Raw genomic sequence first — 25,801 nt, forward strand, 5'->3', positions numbered from 1 at the left:
ATATCCTTCCTATAAATCAGAAGGTCAGAGTTCTTTCTGATACCCCTTTGCCAAGTCTGAGCTTTTCCCTCCTACCCTCAGGTAACACCTGTTTTTGCTGGGTCTCCTCCTAGCTCTTTTGATGCATTCACACACACACAACACACACACACACACACACACACACACACACACTATTCTCATAGAAAAAATGTGGTTTTGTACGTGTATTTTGTTTGTTTGGTACAACAAACAGCAACGTACTATTTGGCAATTTGCTTTCTCACTCAAAGCATTTTGGAGATGTGGCCATGGAATCACATGTACCTCTATTTCACTTTTGTTTTTTTCCTTTTTTTTTTTTTTTGCAGTACTGGGGATCTAACCGAGAGCCTTGCGTGTACTAGACAAGTGCTCTACCACTCTACATCCCCAGCCCTCTACTTCACTTCTGTTTTTTTTTTTTTTTTTTTTTTTTTTTTAACACACTGGGTCACATCCCCAGACCTTTATTGTATTTAATTTAGAGACAGGATCTTGCTGAGTTTCTCAGGGCCTTGCTAAGTTGCTGAGGCCTGCTTTGAATTCGTGCCTCAGTCTCCAGAGCCACTGGGATTACAGGTGTGCGCCATGGCTCCCATCTTCCAATTCACTTCTTAAATTGCCTAATAATGATCCATAGTATTATTATTATTTTTTTAAATTGTAGATGGATATAACATCTTTGTTTAATTAGTTAATTTATTTTTATGTGGTGCTGAGGATTGAACCCGGTGCCTCCCACGTGCTAGGCAGGTGTTCTACCACTGAGCCCCAGCCCCAGCCCCATAGTATTATTATAAGACTGCTGCCCAGCTATTTCTCTATGGAAGGACATTTGGTGCTATTCTTCCTATTGCTTTTTGTGTGTTCCATGAGCTGAGGGCTGAGCTCTCTTACCCTGTAAACATTGTCACTTTGATTGATACTGATGTGGTCCTATTTGACGATGGTTGTTAGGAACTTTGGCTCTGTGGCTTCACGATGCCTCTTCTCTCCTCTGCAGAGACGTCTCAGAGAAGCTGTGCAGCTACTGGAGGACTACAAGCATGGGACCCTGCGGCCAGGGGTCACCAATGAACAGGTAACTCCTTTGGAGATGGGCAAAGGCAGGTGGGGAGGGGAAGGAAGACAAATTTAATGATTAGAATCTGATGGGTAAAGTGTCAAAGTTTTTCTTTCCATTCATAAGTTTTATTTCATAAACTTAAAAAAATTAATTTTGTATTTTCAAAATAATATGTGGGCATAATTAGAAAAGTCTAATAGTACTCGGAACAGTTGTAAGAAAAAACATTCCTGTTCCCCCAAAGCAACTACCTTTAGCTGTTTCTCACAGACAAATCTGTATTTCAGACTAATATGGCCATCTATGCTGCCGTTTCCCAATTGATTCTTTTGCATTCTCTATTATGGTAGTTGAAGATTCCATTTTCTTATTATTCACCCAATAAATACACTCTTCCTCCCCTACCTCCTGCTCCAAATAGTTACCATGGTTTGAGGGTCTATAGTTATTCAGTATTCATGTTACAATAATTATATAAATAAGCTGGGTGCAGTGGCACACGCCTGTAATCCCAGTGGCTTAGGAGGCCGAGGCAGGAGGACCGTGAGTTCAAAGCCAGCGTCAGCAAAAGCCAGGTACTAAGCAATTCAGTGAGACTCTGTCTCTAAATAAAATACAAAATAGGGCTGGGGATGTGGCTCAGTGGTTAAGTGCCCCTGAGTTCAATCCCTAGTACTCAAAGATAGATAGATACATAGATACATAGATAGATACATAAACATATATATATATATATATATATATATATATATATATATATATATATATATATACATAAACATATATATATATATATATATGATATTTCCTGCATAGTCATGTTGGTTATATCATGATTAGGTTTCTTTTTCAAAGTTTTGCTTTATCTGGAGTTAATAGCTGCCTGATTTTTCAGGTTTCCTTTGGGTTATTTCTCTGATCACACCCTCTAGCAGCCTTTCAGTGTTTTTAGTGTTCCCTTTCAATTGGAAGACTCTTGTCTTTCCGTTCTCTCTTTTTTCTTCTGAAATGTTGCTTTCTGGATCCGCCTCCCACCAGCACCAGGTCTTCTTTATTCAGTGGAACACCTTTTTCAGTAGCTTCTGGGGAAAAAAGAAATGGTAAATGGGAAGAACATTCTGGTTTCTTTTGTGTCTGAAAAATTATAATTCTGTATTCAGCCTTAATTGACAATTTGGCGGAGGAGAAAATTCTGGGTTGACAGTCATTTTCCTTCAGACTTTTGAAGACCAGTGCTCTATTTTCTTCTGACTTCCAATATAATTATTGAGAAATCGGATGCCATCTCATTCCTGATTCCTTGCAGGTGGCCCGTTTTCATTCTTTGGAAATGTGTATTGGCCTTCTCTTTATCTGTTAAATATATTTCTGAAATTCCTCAGTGCCGTCTCTGTGAACATGAATTAATTTGGGTTCTTGTTGACCCCTTTCAATCTGAAGATTCTTGTCTTTCCATTATGGCAAAGAATCGTGCAGTTTCTTTGATAATTTTTTCTCCTTCTAGAACTCCTTTTTGTCAAATATTGGATGTCTCAGGCTGACACTCAGCTTTTCTTACCCCTTTTCTATTTGATCCCATCACTCCAGGCCAGCTATGGGGCCGGGGTCAGGGGATAGAACAAGGCAGAGACTGGATGAGGTAGGTTCTTGCCCCATGGACCCCCCAGAGGCAGGTGAAGACACCACACTGTGGGAAAGCAATGGAAACAGTTTAGACTGGAGTGTTTGGTGAGGAGGGGCCCAGGGTAGGAGCCGTCCAGGGTGGAGAGAGCCCGCCCTGCACAGGAAGCCAATGAGGAATGTGCGGGACAGCAGTGCAGCTGGGGAGGGAGGACAGGCGCACGGTGGATGCGGCACCTTGGCCAGATGCCCTTGTCAGGGCCCTGGGGAGTGCTGCGACACACAGGACCCATCCTCAGGAGTCTGCACTGTGTGCTGAGTCATGGGCAGCCATGGGCAGGGACGGTGGGCTGCGGTCTTACTCCTGAGCAGCAGAACTTCTTTCTGGCCATGGACACTGGACCCCCTGGATGGCCTGACGTGATAGCACACCCTGCTCTGGCCTGAAGTTGTCCTCTGACCCGTGAATGTTTTCTCCCGATCCTGTGTCTGCTCTGGCTCTAGCTCCCCTCTGCCCGTGCTTGCTGAAGCTGGCCTCTTGGGACATCTTTCAGCTCCTGGAGTTTGGGGAATGAGGCCACATTTTCTCTCTTCACTCCCTTCAGTAGCCTAAAGCTGTCTGTACTGTTTCCTGGGCCTTCTTTGTCTTCTGTCCTGAAAGCTCCCATGTGCCTCTAGGGAACTGGAGGGAGTCTGGGGGGCCTCTTGGCAATAGCTGAGCCTCCCAATTCTGGCTTGAGGTGGCCATGCCTGCAGGGGCCATCGAATGACCAGGTAGCACAGTTCTTAGGTGTGAGCCCCCTGGAAGCAGATCCTCCCTCTCCCCCCAGCCCCCGTCCTCAGGGCTACCCAGAGTTCATGGCATTGGGCTCTGCATGGGTCTCTTGGTGCCTTCTTGGGCCACAGTCAAAAAGCAACACCCCCTCTGACCTCACAAACACAGGAAGAGAAGGGTCAGTGGTATCGAGTCAACTCCAGGCTTGAGGAAGCCTCAGTGATCTGGAATTAAGGACACACCAACTCCTGGCCCAGGCTGGCCCTGCTCAAGGGTCATATCTATGCTATTTGAAGAGACCCAGGGCAGCTCTTGGTCTCAGTGGACAGCGACCTCGTCTGCACCTGCTCTTGCCTGCCCCATTGCACTCTTGCAGGTGGGTGTGTCGGAATCCTGAAACTGTGTCCCAATGCCTGCAGGCCTGTCCCAATGTCATGGGCAATACTGGGTAACTTGTGTGCACTCTTTTCTACCGGTTTGCCATCTGAGCTGCCCTCCAGGTATGGCACCTCACCAGTGGGTATTGTGAAAGTGTGCCGAGAGTCTGTCCACTCCTGATGGCCTTGCTTTTGGTTTTCTGTTCACGAGGGGCTGATATCTCCTTCAGAGAATGTTACCATGTTGAGTGGTTGCGACACAAATAGATAATAAATCTCAAGGATAAAGGAAAGTTAGAGGCCAGATTGCAAAAATCTTTGAAAACCAGGAAGAGATGCTGGATGTGGGGCCAGAAGAAGCCACTGCAAGCTCTGGAGCCAGGGAGTGGCATGGCAGTGGTACTGCCAGCCTGGTGGTGGTGTACCAGGAAGGAAGCGCTGCTGCAGAAACCAGGCTGGAAGCTACTAGAGTAACCCAAGTGCCGAGCGCAGATCTCCAGCAGCCACTGTAGGCTCCTGAGTGGGGACTCCACCATCATTCCACATTCCCCAGAGGTGAGGGACCGGGCCACCCTTTATTGAGTGCCTACTCTATACCCAGCATAGCACACAGGCAGCTCAGAGCCCACAGGCAGCATGGATTTATGTCTGCAGGCTGCCAAGGAGAAAGGGCAGCTGGGATGTAAGAGATCCTGCGAGCCTTCTCCTCTCGGAGAGAAAATGGGGTCAGCTGTGTTTGGATTCTGCTGAAAATAGCAGAGTAAATGCCAGAGGCTTAACAGCACTTGTACCCCAAATCTGTGCGTGTCTGCAGGTTTGCCGGAGCTGGCTGGCTAGTCTTACCTGGACTCCCAACCCCAGGTTCTGGGACTCCTGGGCAGCACCCTGCTGCTCTTGGCCAGCACTGGCTTGACAAGTGTCATTAGCACAGTGATCCCTATTAGCCGAGGCTTGTGCAGGCTGGGCCAGGTACTGTACCAGGTGATATGGTCACACCTCTGGGGCTAGGTAACTACAGTGGCTTCCTAGATGTTCTTCCCATTTTACCTGGGTCCCTCCATCCATTCCCATGACAGCATCAGCACAGTAGCAGGCAGAGTGACCTGCGAAACATACAACTGGGTCCTCTGCTCCCGGCTTCTCAGACTTGGCTCCATTGGCATTTAGAACTGCATGGTTTTTGTTTTGTTTTGTTTTTTTGTTGTTACTGGGGACTGAACCCAGGGCACTTAACCACTGAGCCATATCCGAAGCCCCCTTTTTAAAAAAATATTTTATTTAGAGACAGGATCTCGCTGAGTTGCTTGGGGTCTTACTAAGTTGCTGAGGCTGGCTTTGAACTCACAATCCTCGTGCTTCAGCCTCCTGAGGATCACAGGTGTGCATCACAGCATGCGGCCCCGCATAGTTCGTAGCTCTTGGTTGTGCGTCCTGTACACCCAAGTATGTTCACCTGCATCTCTGGCTTCTTCCTACTAGATGCCAATAGCTCCCTCTCCCCAGGCATGACAACCAGGAAGTGTCGCTAGGCACTGCCAGATGTCCCCTGAGGAAAAGCACCTCTAAGTGAGAACCACTGCTCTGTTAAGAAAAGTAGCATTCCCCTCTTCCACTCAGAGTAAAAGCCATCGTTCTGAACACGGCCTGAAAAGTCCTCATTCCTTTCTGACATTGTCCCCGCCCTGTTCTTCCCTTATTCAGTCCACTCTGGTCACACTGGTTCCCTGCTGCCCCTCAAACACTCCTAGCAGGCCTATTTCTGCCTCAGGGTCTTTGCGCTGCCCTTTCTGCCTGCAGAGCCCATTCCCTCCCTTGAGAATTTCCTCCAGTGTCACCTCTGAGACCCACCCTGACCCCCCACTGCTGTAACCTCTGTCCGCATCACTGCCACATATTCCCAGTCCCCTTACCTGTTCCACTTTCCCTTGTTCCCTAAAGCACCAATCATTCTAACATAGCAGAAAATTTATTTTTTATTATTTTTATTGCTTATCCTCTGTCCCCCTTAGCTGGCAAGCTCCACAAAAGCCAGAGCTCTTTGTCTGATTTCCCCCCCTTCCTCTGATATATGCTTAGCATGGACAGCAGCGCTCAGCACCTAGTAGATGCTCAATAAATATTTGTTCACTGAGTAAATCAATTATTAATCCTGACAATAACCTGGTTCATCCCCAGGGTCTGTCCTCTCCATAAAGAGAAGCTATGTGGATAAGAAGTAGATGCTATGCTACAGAATCAAGAAGAGGGCCTCTTTTCTTTTATGTGCCCCTAGGGGTAAGGGTTAGGGATGTCTCTCAGTGGTAGAGTGTTTGCCTAGCATGCACGAGGCCCTTGGGGTTCAATTCCCAGAACTGCAAAACTAAAAAAAAAAAAAAAAAAAAGAGAGAGAGAGAATTGGTGGGAGGTTATTGCACCCCTCCACAGACTCGTATAGGTACATATTACCTGGGAGTTACCATGGCAACAGAATTAATGGTGAAGTATAATGCAATTGGCCCAACTGATAAATTGGGAAGTTTCTTTTTTGTTTGTTTGATGGAGGCATCCTTTGCCTTACAGAAGGATCCCCTTCAGGCTCTGTTTAATTACCTTCTGGAGGTTGTTTTAAATAGGCTCTGTCTATGCTGCCTTAGGAGGTTTGGAGAAGCAGCTTGGAAGGAGGCAGAGGGGAAGCTGAGCGAGCCAGACTGGGGGTGGGGCCTGGGCAGTTGCTCTCCCCTGGGTGCTGGGGGACGTCCTGCTCTCCTAGAAGCATGTGGCGACCCAACCCTGACCCTCCCTTGGTCTCCATACTGACACTCAGGGTCAGAGGGCAGCTCCGAGGAGACACTGGCCACTTCTAAAATCAGCAAACCTTTCCACCATTCTACACTCTTTCCCCACACTGCCCCCTCTCCTCCTTCTCCAAGTTGAAAACATCCAAGTCCAAAGTCTCTTATCCACACCCGTTTGTCCCTGGAGCCAGTCAGAGATCAGGGCTGCACATTTTTATGTTCAGTCGGAGGCGTAGAGGGAGCTGGGCTCTGGACTGAGCCAAAATGAGATCAGGTCACAAGTAGGGATTATAATTTGAAGTGGAGATGGTTCAGCGGGCTTCCGGAAGACACTGGGGCCCCTTGGCTAGATTCTCTGTGTAGATGGCCCATCCACCGTGTCTCAGTGGGCCTCGCTTGCAGTGCTTAACATCCCAGAATAATCCTCTGCTGTACCCTGTTGGCAGGATCAGCCCAAGAAACTTCAAATTTGCAACCAAGTCTTGGCTTCCATGGCCACTTCTGCTTCTAGCATTTAACTCATGGGTCCAGCAGGTCACAGGGAGAAGCGCAGAGCTAAGAGGTCAGACCGGGATCCTTCACCTGGCCTCCCCAGAAACTGGACCTGGCTTAGCGGACTGTTGGGCAGGAAGAACCCTGGAGAGACTTGTTCCTCCTTCTGCCCCTTCTCCTGCGTGATTAATTTTTAATCAGGTCTGTCGTGTGATGTGAACCACATAGGAAGACCAGGCCAGGTAGTGACTGAGCCAGGGCCAATGTCCGTGATCCTGGCTGTCCTCACTGCAGCATGGAGAGGGGATAAACCCAGGTAAGATCAGGTCACGACTAGGAATTTTCATTAAAAATGGAGATGTTCCTCCCACTCAAGCTCTCCTGAGGCTCAAGGTCAAGCCACAAGACCTGAAAAACCATCTTCACTTCCATCCCTTCCTCTCCATCATGGGGAGAGTAGTTTCATCTAACCCCAAGGAGATGGATCACATTGGAGTTATCCAGTCACTGCAATAAAAACATCCCCAAACGCCCCAGCTCAAATAAGACAAGGCCATTTCCTCCTGGGTAACAGGCCAGTGGTTCTGCTCCACAGGGGCATTCAGGGCTTGTATCATGCTTCCCTACCATCTCCTTGGGCTGAGCTGAGCTGCAGCCACATCTTAGCTCTTCACAGGAGGGGACAGAAAGCATGGGTGGGGGAGGCACTGACCTGAAAACACACCTCACTTTCCCACCAGTGCCACTGAGGACTCAGACACATGGACAAACCTAACTGCAAAGAAAACTGGGAAATGCAGGGTAGCATATCAGCCACCTGCCGGCCAATTTTCTGTAACTATCGAATAGGAGGACAGAGATTTAACTGGACACTTAGTGGTCTATGCCATAGGCATCCATAAAGGGCTGTATATTGTGTATACTATTTCCATTTTTCTAGTGGATTTATTTATATTTTCCTGTGCTGGGGATAGAACCCAGGGCCTCACGCATGCTAGGCAAGCACTTTACCATTAGCTACATCCCCAGCCCTTACCTTTAATTTTTCCTTTTTAACAGAGTAGGTAATTTATGAATAAGATACAGAATTCTAGAGGTATAAAAAGATCAGAGAATGAAGAAAGAAGTCTCCCCTCTCTCCCACAATTACCCACTTCCTCTCCCTAGAGTAGCCATCAGTCTCTTCTATATCATGCCAGAAACATCTGCATAAATTTGGTCTTTTTTTTTTCAAACACTGATATAATAATGAGAACGCCAGTGAAATTCACTAGAGCATGGTTCATAATAACTGTGACAAAAGGTATGACAGTCACCCCCCAAACCCAGATATTGTATGATTCTGCTCATGTGAGTTGTCTATTGTAGTCAAATTCATAGGGACAGAAAATAGAACCGTGGCTGCCAGGAGCTGGGAGAGGGGGATGGGGAGGTGTGTTAGGGGGTAGAGTTCCAGCTGGGGAAATGGAAGGTTCTGGAGATGGATATGTGAGTGTTTGCACAACCGGATGGATGTGGTTAAGGTGGTAAATTTTGTGTGTATTTTATCACAATTAAAAAAAAAAAAAAGATGGGAAGTTGCCTAAAAGTCCACCAGTAGGGGGCAGTTTATTTTTATTTTTATTAAAAAAAAAATTTTTTTTTTTCAATGCTCGAAATCAAACCCAGGGCCTCATGCATGCTAGGAAAGTGCTCTGCCACTGAGCTCCGTCCCCAGTTCAGGACAGTTTATAATATCCTCAAAGTTTCCACTAAGAAGAATACATCTCTCTGTGCACTGATATGAAAAGAGGCCAAATATATGAGGGCAGGACAACGTGTACAGTGTTTAGAGACAAGCCCATGTGGTATTTAAGAGTGGGGCCTTGGAGGGGATAGGGAAATAGCTCAGTGGTGTAGTGCTTGCCCCAGCAAGTAGGAGGCCCTAGGTTTAGTCCCAACACAAAAAAAGAAAAAAAGAGAGTGGGGACTTGGAGCTAAGTTCAAATACCTGCACTGCTGTGGGACTTTGAGCAAGTCATTTAACCTCTCTGTTCTTCAGTTCTGTAAAGTGAGAGTTAACAGGAGTTGCAGCCTCCTAGGGAAAATGCTTGGCAAAACAGAAGAGCGTGTATTCCTGAGGAAGCTTTGCCGCTGTCTTCATCTGTGGCACTGGCCTATCTGCTGGCTGGCTGGGTGGTGTCATTATGGACTGCAGAATGTGTCTACGGGCTCTGGCCTCCTCGGGACCCTCCTGCTGCTACTCTTACCACACTCCTGCCTGTGCCGCTGAGCCCACTTCTGCCTGATGCCCTGTCGCTGCCCCGTGGGCAGAGGTGGAAGAGACAGTCCTAGAATCCAAGGGATGCAGATGGCTTATAAGCGTGGTGCTGTTTTGCTGGGTGCTGGTGGGAGGGGCTGAGTGTGCTGGTGGGAGGGGCTGAGTGTGCTGGTGGGAGGGGCTGAGTGTGCTGGTGGGAGGGGCTGAGTGTGCTGGTGGGAGGCGTCTGCCTCCGGCTGCACCGAGGGGTCTGGGACCCTAGGACAGTGCCAGCCATTCCCTCCTCTTAGGCTTCCAGCAGTCACCCTAGCCAAGCTCAGACATTGGCCTGCTCCAGATGGGGGGGGGTAAGGGGGAACCCAGCATATAGTCCAGGAGACCTGGGGCCCCGTCTCCATACTGCCACCAGGCCCCTGGGACCCTGGCTGAGCCACGTGGTCTCTGAGTTGAGCTACCCTGTCCGGGAAGAACCTCCCCACCTCGAAGGCACACGGAGTGAATAAAACAATGAAGATGCAGTTGCTTTGCGAGATGATTAAATCCTTTAAAAACTGCTCATTTTAATTGCTTCCCCTCTCTCTATTTTAGGCAACCATACTGAGCACGTTCTATGAGTCAAATATTTTATATATGCATATCTCATTTAACCCTCTGTGTTAGTCACGTTAAGCCAAGTGCTATAACGAGCAAGCCCCAGATTTCAGGGACTTACCGCTGTAAGGTCCATTTCTCAATCCTGTCTGAATCCAGTGCACTGCATGGACCTGGCACATGCTATTGGCCAGGGACCAGGTTCTTTTCACTTCATGACTTTACCATCTTCTAGGGCTCCCTTGTCCTCCACTCGATCCTTCTTGGGAGGCTTTGGGGACAAGCAAAGGGATTATCATTTCTACTATCAGTGCACCAGCCAGTGCCCAGTCCCAGGAGCCCACCTGCCTTTTGTGGGAGGCTGGCTTCCCAAGCAGCTGTGCACCCCTACGGAAAAGCAAACTGTGGGGCTGCGGAGCACCGTCTGTCTCTCCTACCCTCCAACAACCCATTTAACTGATGGGGAAACTGAGGCACAGAGACAAAATAGCTTTCTACACATCCAGTAGGTGGCCGAGCCGAGGTTTGTCCCCCATCCCTCTTCATTGCACACAGCTCCTTTTCCAGGTCTGACTCTTTGGAGGTTCTCTGCAGTGCTCCTCAAGTTTCCTGAGTCCCTATGTTGTCTCATGTCCTCAGAGCTCATCTTCTATGCATGCATGTGCAGACTCTTAGCAGGGACCTTCTTCATTTAGGTCCTCCAAATATCGATTGATTTATAGGCAGAGACAACTATAAAGTTTTGGGGGGCTCAATGCAAAATGAAAATTCAAGATCCTTCTTCAAAAGGCAGAAAAAAGCTTTCCCCTCTTTTCTGTGGGGTCTCCCTTGCCCTCCCCTCTCTCTCTCTCCCTCTCCCGCTCCTCACTTTCTCCTCTCCAGCCTTTTAACAGGGTGCTTTTTTTGTGGGGAGGGGGCAGTACCGGGGATTGAACTCAGGGGCGCTCGGCCACTGAGCCACATTCCCAGCCCTATTTTGGATTTTATTTAGAGACCTGGTCTCACTGAGTTGCTTAGCACCTTGTTGTTGCAGAGGCTGGTTTTGAACTTGCCATCCTCCTGCCTCAGCCTCTTGAGCCGTTGGGATTACAGGCATGAGCCACTGTGCCTGGCTTAACACTTTTTTTTTTAGTTGTAGATGGACAAATACATTTATTTTGTTTATTTTTATGTGGTGCTGAGGATCAAACCCAGGGCCTCCCATGTGCTAGGCAAGCGCTCTACCGCTGAGCCACAACCTCAGCCCCAGAGTGTTTTTTATTTGCTATTTAATGTCACACTTCCTTGACCACAGGGACACCTGTGGGGCAAGCACAGATACTTGTAGGCACCCAGAACCCTGCTCCATGTCTCAGCATTGGGGACCACTGGTTCTACCCCATCCTCCCTGCACCAAGCCCTCTGCCAGGAATGGCGGGTGTCGGTGGTCACTATGTGGGTGCCCAGAGGAGAGTGGCCAGTGGGATGGCAGGACAGGAGTGCACTGAGGCTGCAGGCCCCTGGCACATCCCCACTGTTCACCAGCCTTTGACACAAATTCAAAGATAAAGATATTGAGAAAGTCAAGACAGAAATCACAGGGCCCTAGATCCCCAGAATGGGGCCTCCTTCCCACTACTGCACCGGGGCAGAGCCTGTGGTCCTCTTTGTGGTCTTCTATTTCCAAGAGAAGGGGTCTCCACCCTCCTGTCTGCTGCATTCTGGGTGTGGACATGGGAAGGCTCCTGGAGGCCCATGTATAGTCCTCAGATCTTGGACTTGTCCCCCTCTGCCTGTGACCCCCACATCTGGGCTGCTCGGATTCCACTTCTCTGAAGCTAGGGCTTTGGGCCCCCTGCTCTCTGGCCCCGCCCCATGCATCTTCTTGCTTGGAACGTCTCCCAGGTTCACGGGCAGAGCCCACTGACCTCCCATTGAGCTTATCTGTGGGTGCAGGTACGTGGGGCACACTGCTACCCCCCACAGCTCTGCTCTCCATCCCTCATCAGCTTGAGTCCTAGATATACTTCTATTTTAGAGGATGATATTCCTTCACCAAACACTTATTGAGTACCTACTATATGCCAGGCACTCTGGGAGATGGTGCCTGGAGATGGTACTGAAAGGCAAATTCCTGCCTCCCTGGAGGCTGGACAGTGAATCCAGAGGTGAGAAATGGAAGATTATGATCAGATGGAGGTGGAGGTGTCAGGAGTTGTACCACCCTGGGTGGCACCTGGGACAGAGCCTGGACTTGGAGCACCTTCTGAGCAGAGGGGACAGGACCAGCCTCTCGTCCCTAATGTTCCCACCTCCCTTTGTGCTTGCAGGGATTCTGCAGTTGGTTTTTCTCTCTGCAGCCTCCTCTGTCTCCCCATTATTATTTTTAAAAGATCTACTGCTTCTAATCTGCCTGGTCTGGAATAGCAGACAATCAAGTATGTTTGAAATGTATCTAAAATAAGCCTTAATTAGGCTGGGATTTAAGTTTTGAGGGACTCAGCCGTGAATAAAAAGCATCAACTTTAATGTATCAATTTTAAAACTCCTATTTTTACTCCCCAGAGCCGCTTAACTTCTAGTTTATATTTCAATGACCATTATTACCATATAGATAAAGCATAAAAACTATTCTACTTTATTGATATATTCTTTTTGTTTTTTGGTACTAATGATGGAACCCAGGGGTGCTTAACCAGGAGCCACATCCCAGCCCTTTTTACTTTTTATTTTGAGACAGAGTCTTGCTAAGTTGCTTAGGGCCTCACTAAGTTGCTGAGGCTGGCCTTAAACTTGTGATCCTCCTGCCTCAGCCTCCTGTTTTGCTGGAATTACAGGTGTGCACCATCACACCTGGCTACAACTAGTCTACCTTAAAAACTTTAAATATCAGCTGTGGGCAGGCTTTTCTTTCTAGCCCCCAAGCCCTTCTTCCTCCATTTAACATGCACTGGCCTTTGTTTTGCCCACAATATCAATTTTTATTCATCCTGTTTGTTTGATTTTGGGGCGAGGTGTACCAGGGATTGAGCTACACTCCCAGCCCTATTTTGTATTTTATTTAGAGACAGGGTCTCACTGAGTTGCTTACTGCCTCACTTTTGCTGAGGCTGGCTTTGAATTAGCAATCCTCCTGCCTCAGCCTCCAGAGCAACTGGGATTATAGGTATGCGCTACTGTTTTTTTTTTTTTAAAGATGATTTTATCACATTTTAGCATCTCTAAAATGGAATTGGGGGGTCTGGACACCAGGTCAATTTTCTTTCTTCTGTAGCTCATGATAGTGCGTCTTAGAATCAATGATGTCCAGAGTCAATGAAAGGCAGTATTTATATCATTTGAAGGGATTGACAAATTGTTCTTTTTCTCTGACCACCCCAGCCTGGCTGTGCTAGAAAGAAACAGCTCATCCCTCATTTGAAGTTACCCTTTTCTTCTCACAACCTTCTTGTAATGACAACAGGAATAAATAATATTAACCACAGTGAGCAGCTGTGAACACGTACTGTGGGCTGATGCTGCTCCAAGCACTGTTTAGATACCTCTTCAACAGTCCTGTGTCAGAAGCCAGCTCTTATCCTCGTGTCACAGATGAGGAAACTGAGGTTCAGGGTTGGCCATGACAGAACCAGGGCTCCAGGCAGCCTATCTCTGCAAAAAGCCGGGCTGCACTGTAGCTCGTGACTCTGGGAAACAGTGGAAGTGTATCCATTGAGATCGGGGACCTTAGTGAGCACACCTTAACATCAACTAGGGAGCTTCCCTAGTTGGACTAAACCCTTGGACTGAACAATCTAACCAACTGTATGTAAACCCTAGCTGTGCCCTTGAGGTCCTTTGTCTTATCACACCCTCCAGGTGTCAGCTCTCGGGTGAAAAGACATCATGAGACTCTGATGCTTTTGGAGTATAATTCCTTGATTAGAAAATAAGGCTTTGAGACCTTAAACTTTTAATCCTGCCCCCCCATGCTGGGGGGAAACCCAGAGCCTCACGCTTGCTAGACAAGCACTCTGCCACTGAGTTACATCCACAGTCCCTCCCCGACATTTTTTTTAATTTCGAATGTCTTTTATTTTTAAGACTTTTTATTGGTGCATTATAATTATACATAATAGGGGGATTCATTATGCCACATCCAAACATGCATATAACATAATTTGATCAATCTCATTCCCCAGTATTTTTTCTTTCCCTCTTTTCCTCTCCCTGATCTACTTACTTTACCAATCTCCCTTCTATTATTTTAATTAGCACATTATAATTATATATATATAGTCAGGGTTCATTGTGGTATATTCATATTCGGACATAGCATGATTTGGCGGATTTGTTCCTTCTCTAGCCCTTTTTATTCTATTGTGAGACAGAGCCTCACGAAGTTGCCCCGGCGGACCTCAAACGTGCAATCCTCCTGCCTCAGTCTTCCAAGCTGCTGGGATTACAGGTACGCACCACACACCGGTCTTGGGTTGCCTCTAATGTGTGTTTTCTTCCTTTTTCAGCTCTGGAGTGCACAGAAAATCAAGCAGGTAATCTAATTTTGGATTCTTTTTTTGTCTCCCGTGTTTTCTTGGATCCTGCCGCCCTGTCCCCGGGTTCTAGCAGAAACCCCTCCCTGCCATGGCTACTGCACGCCCACCTTCTCCCCTCCCAGCCTCGCCCCTCCTGTTTGCCACCTCACCCCTTCCTTCCAACCCAGCACCCGGGGGCCTGAGCTTCTCAGCCTGGGGCTCAGGCCAGGGTGGCCTTTCCCTGGGTGCTGTGAGTGCCAGGAAGGACCGGGCTCCATCCACAGATCCTGAGTATGTGCCCATGAGTAGACACCGTCCTGGACTCCACGGGCTTTAAGTCTTCCCCACACTCAGCTTTAAGGACTGGTCAGGAGGAGGGTGCTGTCGGGGCCCACTCTTTGGTTTTCTCTTGTCCTGAATGGTGGAAAGGACCAACTAGCCAGAGGCAGTATGTAGCCACTGGCATCTGTGTCTCTGAGGGAAGCTGTCCTTCCCCCTCCTTCTCCTAACACCTCTGCTTGCCCCTTCCTCCTTCCCTCTCTCCCTCCCCTCCCCGACTGCCACCCTGTGCTCTATTCCCGGCTCTTGCCAGGCTATTCTGCACCCGGACACCAATGAGAAGATCTTCATGCCTTTTAGAATGTCAGGTAAGCTCCCAGGACCCTCTGGCTCGGCCCAGCCTGAGCTGTGGTCACAGCTGACTATATAGCCATAGCTCCAAGACGGTCCAGATATACCTGCCTGAGGAGGGGATGGAGCCCGTCACACACCTGGTCGCACTTGCACCTATGGGTCCATCTTGGCTCAACTGTATGAGAACCTGGCCAGGCTCAGGATCCCCCACGGCACCCGCCTGCCTTTTCCATTGAGTGGCTGGGCTGGAGCTGCAGCCCCCATGGGTGCCCCCACTCAACCCTCACTGGGGGCCGCCTGTTATGGGCAAGCCCTGGCTTCTCCTGCCTCTGCCTGGGCCCAGGCACCATCCTGTTTTTCCTTCCAAGTCCTGCTCCCTGCTGCCCCCTCTGGGCAGCCATCTGCAAATTAGCTCCTGTTCTCTGATCCTGTGAGTAATGGATGCCCTCTTATTTGCACTACTGTGCCCATGGAGAAGGCTGGACTCCTGTTCAGTGGAGACGAGTGGGCAGAGGGGGAGACAAGATCTTGGCCTCCAGGTTGTCCCCACCCAATGGTCACTGAAGGACAGCTCTGTATGTTTGTGTCAGAGGCTTAGACAGCACTTGCCCTACACAGACTAGGGCTGGCATGGTTGTCCTTTCCATGGTTCTGAGAGGTTCCCAGCCTTGCTCAGCATCATACTACAGAGGGTGACACTCATACTGGGGTATGGACACCTCCTTGCCCTTTCTCAGTACAATGAGTGTAGCCACCCTGAGCCATAAGGGTGACTACTGGCTGCTGCCTTTGGGGGACCTCATGTGGCTGGAGAAAAAGGCTACAGTTGGATGAATCATTTAGGGTTCCCATCCCCAAAGAGCCTGACCTCATGGAGGCGAGAGACTAAGCAGCCAGTGAACAGATTCCATTGTGCAAACTGGGGCCATTAGTTTCCAGGGGCCCCTGGTTCTGCCCTGAAGAACTCTAAGGCAGCAAAGGCTCTAAGCACCTTGGAGCTGTGGCTGTAAGTGGCCCCAGTCCCCACACTGGGCCTGGCAGGCTATCATCCCGAGCCTGGCTTCTCCTGTAATTCTGGACCTTCTTGAGTCATATACTCCTCGGAGGCCCTGACCAAACAGGACTCTCCCCAGAGGGATGCAGGAAGGAGGAGGATGATGCTGCACATGCAGTTACCTGCACTTGGGATGCAAATGCTGGCTGCACGTGCAACTCAGAGAGTATGTGCCACACGTCAGAGGGCACGAGGCTGCCCGTTGACATCAATGGGGCCATAAGCAGTGAGAAGACTCCGTCCAGGGCATGGCCGAGTTCACTCCAGCTCTCCATTGCTCTGCATGGGCGTGCAACTAGGGCACTAGAGATTTAAGCAGCTCTGGCAAAGAGAGGTGCATATTTCAGGTGGGTAGGAAATTCTATTTCCAGAAACAGTCATGATTGTCAGAGAAGGAAAAAACAAGACAAGCCCAGGGAAGAAGGAAAGCATTCTGGGGTCCTTGGAAGGTGGCCAGGCTTGCATAGTGAGTGCGGACAGGGGTCCTTGTGCCTCCTGGAGGAAATCATGGGACACCCCCACCTCTGTGGTGGTCCGAGGCTGGGGTAACCCTGCCTGCAAAAATAGGCTTCTGGGCTTGGGAGGGGTTGTGAGACCTGCCTGACTATAGAGGAACTGAGGGAAGGAGGCGGGACACGTTGGCCACGGGGAGGGCTGCACTAGAGAGCGTCCGGGGGCTAGAGGTGCCTCCTGCCTAACTGCCCTGAGCCCCTTGGCTAGCACCATTGCCAACACATAGCCTGGAGGTCCTGGGCATCTGGGTTGAGATGGTGGATTATAAGACCTGACGCTTCTCTTCCCCACTCACAGGTTACATTCCTTTTGGGACGCCAATTGTAAGTGCTATTTTCAAAAGATTTTTTTAATGAAATTTTGAATGTATAGCTTTACATCATAGTTTGTGAATATTTGACTGAGTTACTGATTTAGCATAAATTCTTGGAGGGAAATCCTCAGAGAAAATGGTACGGATTTCTCTTTTCTCTCTTGCTGTGCATCCCATGTCAAGCTTGTTTTTGATAAAAGGTGCTCTGACTTCCACCCAGCATGACAGGAACGGGCCTTCCCCCCGCATGTTTTTCACCTCCTGAACTATCCGGGAAAGTAGGGAAGTTTTCCAAAAAGACTTGGGAAGGAGGTGTACAAAGGTGCCTTCTGCAAGCAAAAGTTTAAAATTAATTCCGAAAGGGTTTTCCATCTTCTTTTTGTTCAGTTTTGGAATCGGGGTTAGAGCTGGTTCATTATTTTCTTTCCTGTGTTAAGTATTCCACATTATGAATATGGATAAACCTCAAAGACAGTTGAATGAAAAAATAGTAGCAGAGTAGTAATGCTCCCTGATGTCATTTAGATCATGCTTAAAAATAAGCAAAGCAATATCATATATAGCTTATGGGTGTATTTTCTGTGTATCTGTAAAAGCATGCATGGGAACAATTAGCAGATTTGAGGTTCGGTTCACCTTGGTGAGAGAGAAGACAATGGAATCCAGCAGAAAAAAGGGGGTGTTTCATTTGTCTTTGTGCTTTGTCTCTTAGAAAAGAAAAAATTTTCATAAAAATTTGACAAATGATAAGACTTGACAGCACAAGGATGCTCATTATATTATCCTCTAGACTTTTCTGTATGCTTGAAATATTTCATTTCATATATGTCTATCTATATATCTATCTATCTATATTTATGTCTATATATTTTGGTACCAGTGGTTGAACCTAGGGGTGCTTAACCACTGAGCCATATCCCCAGCCCTATTTACTTTGAAACAGGGTCTCCCTGAGTTCCTTAGGACCTTGCTAAGTTGCTGAGGCTGATTTTGAACTTGCCATCCTCCTGCCTCACTGAGGATTACAGGTGCACACCACCACCACCCAGCTCATACATATATATTTTTAATCGAAAAAAAAATTGATGTCTGTTTTCATCAGATTACATTTTTAATTAAAAAATTTTAGAATATATATTTAGGAAGTGCAATGTGATAATTTGAAATAGGTATATAGCCTATAATGATTAAATCAAGGTGACTGGCATTTCCTTCTCCTTAAACAGTGATCATTTCTTTGTGTTAGGAATCTTCCAACTCCTCTCTTCTGGTTCTTTATAAAATAAATGATGAAATGCTATGGGCTATAGTCTCCCTATTGTGCTGTAGAACACTAGAACTTATTTCTCCTATCTAACTTTATGCATATGTCGTTAATTTTATATGTAAATATGTCAACAGAAGTTATTTTTCAAATATCTATCCTTATGTAGTTTTTCTGAAACTATTACATTTTTCTGAAATATTCTGAGAAAGGATTGTAAAGTTCCCACTGTGTATGTGTGTGCGTGTATTTCTTTTTTTTTTTTTTTGCATTTCTTGCAGTTGTTATATGTATTTTTTAGTGCAGTGGTGCTTGGTGTATTCATGGTGCAGTGGTGCTTGGTTGTATTTTCTTTATATTCTTTTGTCTGTCACACATATGTGAAATAGTTCTATTTTATTGAATATTCTTGCCTTGAATTCTGTTTTATCTCACTAATATTTCTATTGCTATTTTGTTTAGTCTATTTGTCTTGTACATCATTGCCCGTACCTTTATGTCAGAGTCATTTACTTTGTGCCGTTTTGCATTATAGGTTTGTTTTATTTGAAATCTAGCCAAATTTTGCTTTATTTTATTTTATTATTTTTTTTAATTTTATGGCATACGGGGGACTGAACCCAGAGATACTCTGCCACTGAGCCACATCCACAGCCTTTTTAACTTTATTTTGAGACAGGGTCTCACTAAGTTGCTTTGGACCTTGTGAAGTTGCTGAGGCTAGTTTTGAACTTGGGATCCTCCTGCCTCAGTCTCCTGAGTCGCTAGGATTGTAGGCATGTGCCACATCCTGTGAAGTTTACTTTTTTTTTTTTAACCCAATTTAAGAAACATTATCTTCAGTTTTAGTCATATGGGGAACCCATTCATGTTTATTCTGCCACTGGTTATTGTGACCATATATCCTAGTCATCAATTTTTTTTTTTGCTGGTTTGTTCATTAAAATTAGTTATTATTTCCATTTCTATTTTGATTTGTACTAGAGTGATAGTTTTTATTGTTCCTTTAAGTTTCTTAAGTAGCTTGGAAGAGGAACATCCTAATTTTTCCTAGTCATCATTCATCTGTATTATTTTATAGTTCAGAGAGATTGTATTATATTTATATGTGTGTGGGGGTATGTGTGTGTGTATCAAGAATCAAATAATGAATGTGATTTCCCAACACTACCTATATAGCAAGAGACTTTTACATATAATTTTACTCTAGTTTTTAACTTACCGTTTCCCTTCTAGGCACCCTCCAAATTTTTGGAAATAATCTGGAATTTCATTTTATGAAGTCCTTATTAACAGCTGTGTTAAATGTCACATTATTTAAGCTTTGTGTGTTTTGTGTTTGGCTAGAAGCTTCTTTGACTAACATTCAAAGTAAGTGGACAATCCAGCCTTTGCGTTCTTATGAACTTGGAAATGTCGTTTTCCCCCCTTTCATGCATGAACAATAGTTGGCCTTAATCTCTTTTCCTCTATAAGTGAACTACCCCTCCTCTTTCCCCTGGAATCGTTTGATTATTTTTTTTCTTATCTTTGGAGTTCAGAAATAACTCTGGGATTTAAAAAATCTTCTCTGTATATTTTATAAAATTATACAGGTAATACATGAATATGTTCTTTGGGATTCAAAAATACCACCAAGAATTTTTTTTTTTATAAAGAATATTTTAAAAGTTGTACAAGTGGTGTATGAATGTCGTCTTAGCTCAGAATTCAAACAACACAGATGTGTCTCAACCCCAAATCTGTGGCTGGAAGTGACCTCTGATAGGAGTTTGGTGTGAACTTTCAGGCTTTTTTCTAGGCATATGTGTGCTTATAAGCCAACATATATACATATATATATATATATATATACACATACATATATGTAATTTTTTTTTAGTAGCTGCCTTAAAAAAAATGGGGCTCAGGGTGTAGCTCAGTGATAGAGCTCACAATTATCATGGTAAGAACCTAGACCCTAGGTTCTATCTCCAGCAATAAAATAAAATGTTTTTTTTAAATTTTGTTTTGCAGTTTTGTTTAACTAAAAAAAAAAAACCTAATGTATTCACCTGCAATTACCTTGCAATTACCTTACTAAGCAGTTACATATAAATAGGCTCCATTCATTTGTTTCTTCTGTTCAGTAGGATTCTATTTCCTAGTTTTAAGGTGTTTCTCATTATTTGCCATTAAAAACACTGATGTTGTGGCAAATCTTCCTACAGCTCTTTTCTCACAAGAATAAGGATTTCTCCAAAGCACATTCCAGAAAGTGAATTTGCTGCCTTAAAGACCATGCACATTTATAGTTTTAATGGATAGTACTGAATTTCCCTTCAAAGAAGAGATAGTTCCCCACATCTCTGTTACATTCCTATTCATTTTTTTTTTTAATTTGCCAGGTGGCTTTTCATTATGGTTTTAATTTTTATTTCCCTGAACACCAAAAAGATTGTGCTTTTTTTTTTTCATTTACTATTAGCCACTTCTTCTGTGAATTGCCTGTTCATACCCTTTCCATTCTTCCATGGGCTATACTTTTCTAATTTATTTGTAGTAGATCTTTTTCTATTTTGGATATTAATCCTTTGAATTATGTAAATTGCAAATCTCTTCTCCAGCTGCTTTTCTTTTCTCCCTGGTGTCTTTGTTATAGAAAAGTTTGAAATGTCAGTGTTTTTAAAATATCATGGTCTTCCCTTTGATTAATTTTGAGTTTATCCCCCTCATCTCCATCCTTTTGTTAAGATAACTAGATTTGTGGCTGGGGCTGTAGCTCAGTGACAGAGCACCTGTCTAGCGTGTGTAAGGCACTGGGTTCAATCCTCAGCACCACCTAAAAATAAACAAATAAAATAAAGGCATTCTGTCCATCTACAATTTAAAAAATAATAATAATAAAAAAAAACTGGATCCGTGCCAGTTGTGTTTGGGAATCAGCTCTTGGACCTCTTTATCAATTTTTCTATTTTATTTTCTAATTTATTCATATTTGCTTTTGTTTTATGTCTCTTTGTCTGTTGTTGGTTTTCTTAACTTTGGAATGCTTAGTTACTTATTCTCATTTTTTCCTTCTAATGAAAGTGTTTAGCATTATGAATTTGCCTCTGTCTATATCTACTACTTGGCTTTATCTAATAGGTGTTCATATATATGGTGATGATCCTGTGTTGTTATTTTCTAAGCAAGTTGAAATTATGATTTTGAGTCAATTAATCAAAAGAATACATTTTTAAATTCTGATTGGTGGGTTTCAAAAAAAATCTATTCTTTGGGGCTAGAATTGTAGCTCAGCGGTAGAGCGCTCGCCTATCGCCGGCAGGACCCGGATTCGATCCTCAGCACCACATAAAAATAAAGGCATTGTGTTGTGTCCATCTACACCTAAAAAAAATAAATTAAAAAAATCTATTCTTTTAAGTAATTTTATGGCTTATCTTACTTTCAGAGAGTGTGACCTCCATAATTCTGCCATTTGGGGTTTATTGTGGTTTTCTCTGTAGCAGGTGATTATATTAATTAAAAGTAGGATCATCTTCATATAACAGAAAATCCAAAGTAATAGTATTAGTTTAAGTAGTTTATTTCTCTCTCATGTCTAAGAACTTTAAAGGTAGGTAGAACCCCATGATATCATCATGAATGCAGTCTTCCATGTTTCTGCATCACCCATTTTCAACTCAGGCTTCTATTGTTAAAAGTCATCTTGCAGACCAATATAGCTGCTGGAGTTCCAGCTGCAAGATTCACATTGCACGGAGGATAAGGAAGAGAAGTAAAAGGATGTATCTCCTTACTGAGTTAGTTCTCTTTAAGGAATCTTCTTGGAAGTCCCACACAACAGTTCTGCTTATACTTCATGTGAGATTTAGCTGGTATATAGTTGACCCCCCAAATTTATATTTTATTAGTAAGAAAGAAGGAAATAATGGTTCATAGGTAGGCAAAAAGAGACTGCCATAATAATCCTTATAAATACTCCATCCACATTTAAAAACAAAAGATGTATCATTTGGCCCAATCACTTCTTTGCCCAACCAAAGACCTGGGTGTTTGAAAGGACAAAGGTGAATATGATCTCATTTTCCCTCAGAGGCCGAGTGGACTCTTGGTCAATGGCTGCCATCAACCGGGATGAGCCCGCCACACCCAGAGATGCAGCTCTGTCTTTTCCCAAGGCATCGCTGAGGTTTCCCCCTTCCTCTCCCACTCCCTCCTTAGCCTGCGCATCACTGCGGCCCCTGGCAGCCCTGCCAGCCCCGGGAGCCTCGGTGCTGATCCACTGCGATGCCACTCGGGATTGTGTGCTGCGCCCGTCCTGGGAGGACCAACCCTCTGAACAGAGGTGCCCCGTACCAGGACAGTGCTGACCCCCGAAATCCCATGGGGTCTTCTGATTGAGGCAGAGTAGGTCACTGGACCTGGAGTGGCTCCCCGCAGGCCCCTGGCAGCTAGAACCCCAACCCCGAGCTCAGCTACCCGCTTCCCGGCCCCAAGGAGCCACCTAATGGGATTCAGGACAGCGGACCAGAGGCAGGCCCCGCGTGGCCTCAGCCTGTCGCCTTACATCGTGGCACTTGGACTTGCATAAGCAACACGAGGACCCACTGTGCCACTCCTAATCCTGCCCTCTGCCACTCCACCGGAGGCCTGGCACCACCCGTCTCCTCAGCCCCTCTAAGGCCCTGCTGTCCCCTGACAGCGCGAACCCCGCGGCAAAGCCTCGTCGGAAGGGCAGCGAAAGTTCCAGTCCACACCTTCGGGAAGCCCCTGGTCGGAGAGAGTGGGTAAGAAACACACGCATGCAGAAGCCACTGAAAATGCTCACCAAAATAGAATCGGCGGTGCCAGCAAACGTGCTAGGAACCGGGCCCCGGAGTGAGGAAGGGAAGGGGTGAGCGCGCCTGGCAGGTTTCTCCACCGAGAAGCTTCTGGAAGCCACAGCCAAGCCGCCTTCTGCCCGGGCCAACATCCGGGGCTTGACCCCCGTCGCTGCTCCCCGTTGCCTGAGAGCAACCCCCGCCCCCACCAGAGCGCGGGAGAAATGAGCTGGTTTCCTCCCAGGGGCTGCTGCCAGTTTAGTCAGCAGATTTCACAGATCCACTGGCACCGTGTAGTGTCTTATTTTAAGCTTAACATTTAAAGATGGGAACTTTTCCCCCCTTTGGTGTGTGGCAGAAGATCCCAATTTATACATAAGCTCGGCAGCTAAGCCCGTGCACCCAGGCTGACCCGAGGCCCCTGTGGTCTAGGGCACCCCTTTGGGGGGATCCTCCCAGAAGAGACCCCATCAACGTGGCGGCTTCTTTGTAACCGGTGTCTCTGTTCCTGGGATGGCACCAAGAGGTGCGCTGCACTGTTCTTTCCATGCACGTGGGACTGGGGAGGGCAAGGCCACCTTGGCCCAGGGGTTCAGCCCTTGTCCTGCCTTCATCCTGTCCCCAGCTGCTGCCTGTGCTCTGCACCCTTGGCCACCGTGGTGCCTCAGATACCAAGGGCCTGAGGCTCTTCCACGGAGCATCTGTGCCTCCCTCCCCAACTGTGTCTTCCCCATCACATCTGGAACTCTCAAAAGACTCAGATCCAGCCCAGAAGCTGAGAAGGGTGGACCAAGAGCACCTCATCAGGGAGTCTGGTGGCCTTGGGAGAAATCCAAATGAGATTCTGTCCTTCCTGGGATATTAAGAGCTTACACTCTGTGCTCTGAGTCCCTTCCCTGTGACACTACAGATGATCCTGTGAACACAGGAACCCTCAGTGTCCGAAGGTGTCGCTGGGTGTCCTTACATGTTCAGGAGGTGGGGGCAAGTTGGGGTGGGCCATCAAGGACTCACTTTATGTGAGGACGTGGCCACATCCCAGAGCCATTCTGACATTTCCCAATCCTTCTCATTCCAGATTGCTATTTCACACATTCTAACCACAATCCCAGTTTCCTCCCTGTTTGCCCTCAGCATGACCGAACATCAGCCATTTTGTCCTAGTTCATACCACGCAAGAGTCGTTGGTCCAGTTAAGCTAGAATTGACCAGTCAGGGATAGACACTCATCTGACAAATGACACTCATCTGACAGATGATCAGAAGCTGATATGTCTTTCACTATCTGGCCTCCTTTAAATAGCCAAACCCCGAACGCATGGGGCATTACTTTTCAGATCATTAGCCATATAAATCAGAAGATGGAGACAAAGCAGAAGGAAAAAAATAAAAAAGAACCTGGCAATTTGTTGGGTACCAGGTCTCGTGGCCCACACATCAGAGAGGAACGTTGGGGAATTGAGTGAGGTGGGAGAAGGGGGGCCATGTCAAAGCACTGTTCCTCTAGCAGTGTGAACTTCAGGTCTGTGGTGTCAATGTCCTGTGGTCACACCCCTCTGAAGCTCTTGAGGAAGACAGAAAAGGACTGAGGCGTACTCAGGGAGCCTGTGAGGGGATCTCACCTCATCTTGGGTGGGTGGGTGAGTTCCTGGATGGATTAGCCAAATGGGGATTGGTGGAGGGGAGAGGGCCGGTTATTACTGCCATTTTCACGGTGAGCAAGATCGTTCTGTCCCTGCAGTCTTCCCCTGGCGTGAGTTTTACCACCCAATTGTTTTCACGCACACCCTGTTTCCTCTCCAGATTTCCCACACTTTAAAAAATCTTTTTATCACTTGAGTCAGTTTTGTAGGGGGGGTGGCCAAAGGGGTGAATGGCTGCTCGATTCTCTCTGAGGCCAGCTGTCTTGGTGCACAGAGTGCTGACCAGTGGCCTTGCTGCTCCTCTCCTTGTCTTTAGCTGCTCATGTCCCACTCCTGACCAAACAGATGGCCGCTCTCCCAGACTGAGGCCTCATCTGTCTGCTGTGGTTCAGACGCTCTGAAGGAGGAGACCTGCAAGGAAGTTGTGGTTTTCTTGTGGGTCCCTTTCTACATGGGACCATTAGTCCCCTTCCTTACTTTGTCCTGAGACTAGGGTCTAGCACACGCTGGCCCAGGACAGCCCCAGAGGTGAGCTGACAGCCCCTGGTGGGTGGGGTGATAAGCAAGGACACTTAGGAACCAACAGCACTGGTGAGACAATTCAAGGTATATTCATCATGGTACAAAATTTGGGACCATGGACAGCAGATTCACTCTGTATGCGGTACCCCTCTGGGTACCCCTCTGTCAGCAGTTGCTGCCGTGGCACCGTGTAACAAGCACCCAAGCACTGCAGGAATGTCTGTAAGCATTACAGGGGACCTGCAGTTGGCCAGGGTCAGCCGGCTCTGTCCCGTGGGCGGCTTTGTCCCATGGGTCAGCTGGAATCAGCAGACCTGGCTAGCCTCTTCTCTGTCTGCCCTAGCCTCCCCGGACCAGAAGACCAGCCAGGGACATCTCCTAGTGCAGTGTTGGGTGCACAGGAGGACATCAGAACTGGCACACTGCACCTTCCTCCCACCTCCCCCTGGCCAAGCAGGTCAGATGGCCAAGCAGAGCCACCAGCGTGGAATACAGTCCTCCCGCTAGGATGCTGTGGTGAGGGCTAAGATGCAGGGAGTGGGGAGGGATCAGCACCAACTTCATTAAACCACCTCCCCAAAAGCA

The 25,801-nt window shown here is 46.8% G+C and overlaps 1 protein-coding gene and 1 long non-coding RNA gene across 4 annotated transcripts in view; one reads left to right on the forward strand and one right to left on the reverse strand.

The window, feature by feature from the left end:
* SFXN5 (sideroflexin 5) overlaps positions 1–25,801 on the forward strand; it is a gene marked incomplete at its 5' end in the record, with an annotated part of 112,681 nt that overhangs the window by 24,577 nt on the left and 62,303 nt on the right. For 2 of the 3 annotated variants that reach the window (XR_014018692.1, XM_081265543.1), the window contains 4 exons: positions 1,025–1,102; positions 14,461–14,487; positions 15,062–15,116; positions 16,967–16,992. Coding sequence is in view for 2 of the 3 variants with exons in the window: in XM_081265543.1 (XP_081121669.1) it covers positions 1,025–1,102; positions 14,461–14,487; positions 15,062–15,116; positions 16,967–16,992 (186 nt within the window). Of the gene's footprint in view, positions 1–978; positions 1,103–14,460; positions 14,488–15,061; positions 15,117–16,966; positions 16,993–25,801 lie in introns of all 3 variants that reach the window. The other variant, XM_081265544.1, reaches the window with a different exon arrangement.
* Positions 13,812–24,678, reverse strand: LOC308633076. The gene is made up of 3 exons (XR_014018693.1): positions 23,060–24,678; positions 16,279–16,477; positions 13,812–14,462 (listed from the first exon to the last, which is right to left on the reverse strand). It is a non-coding gene; the product is annotated as an uncharacterized lncRNA (long non-coding RNA).

This window comes from Spermophilus citellus, assembly GCF_964194105.1.
Source record: "Spermophilus citellus genome assembly, chromosome: 13".
Taxonomy (NCBI): Eukaryota; Metazoa; Chordata; class Mammalia; order Rodentia; family Sciuridae; genus Spermophilus; species Spermophilus citellus.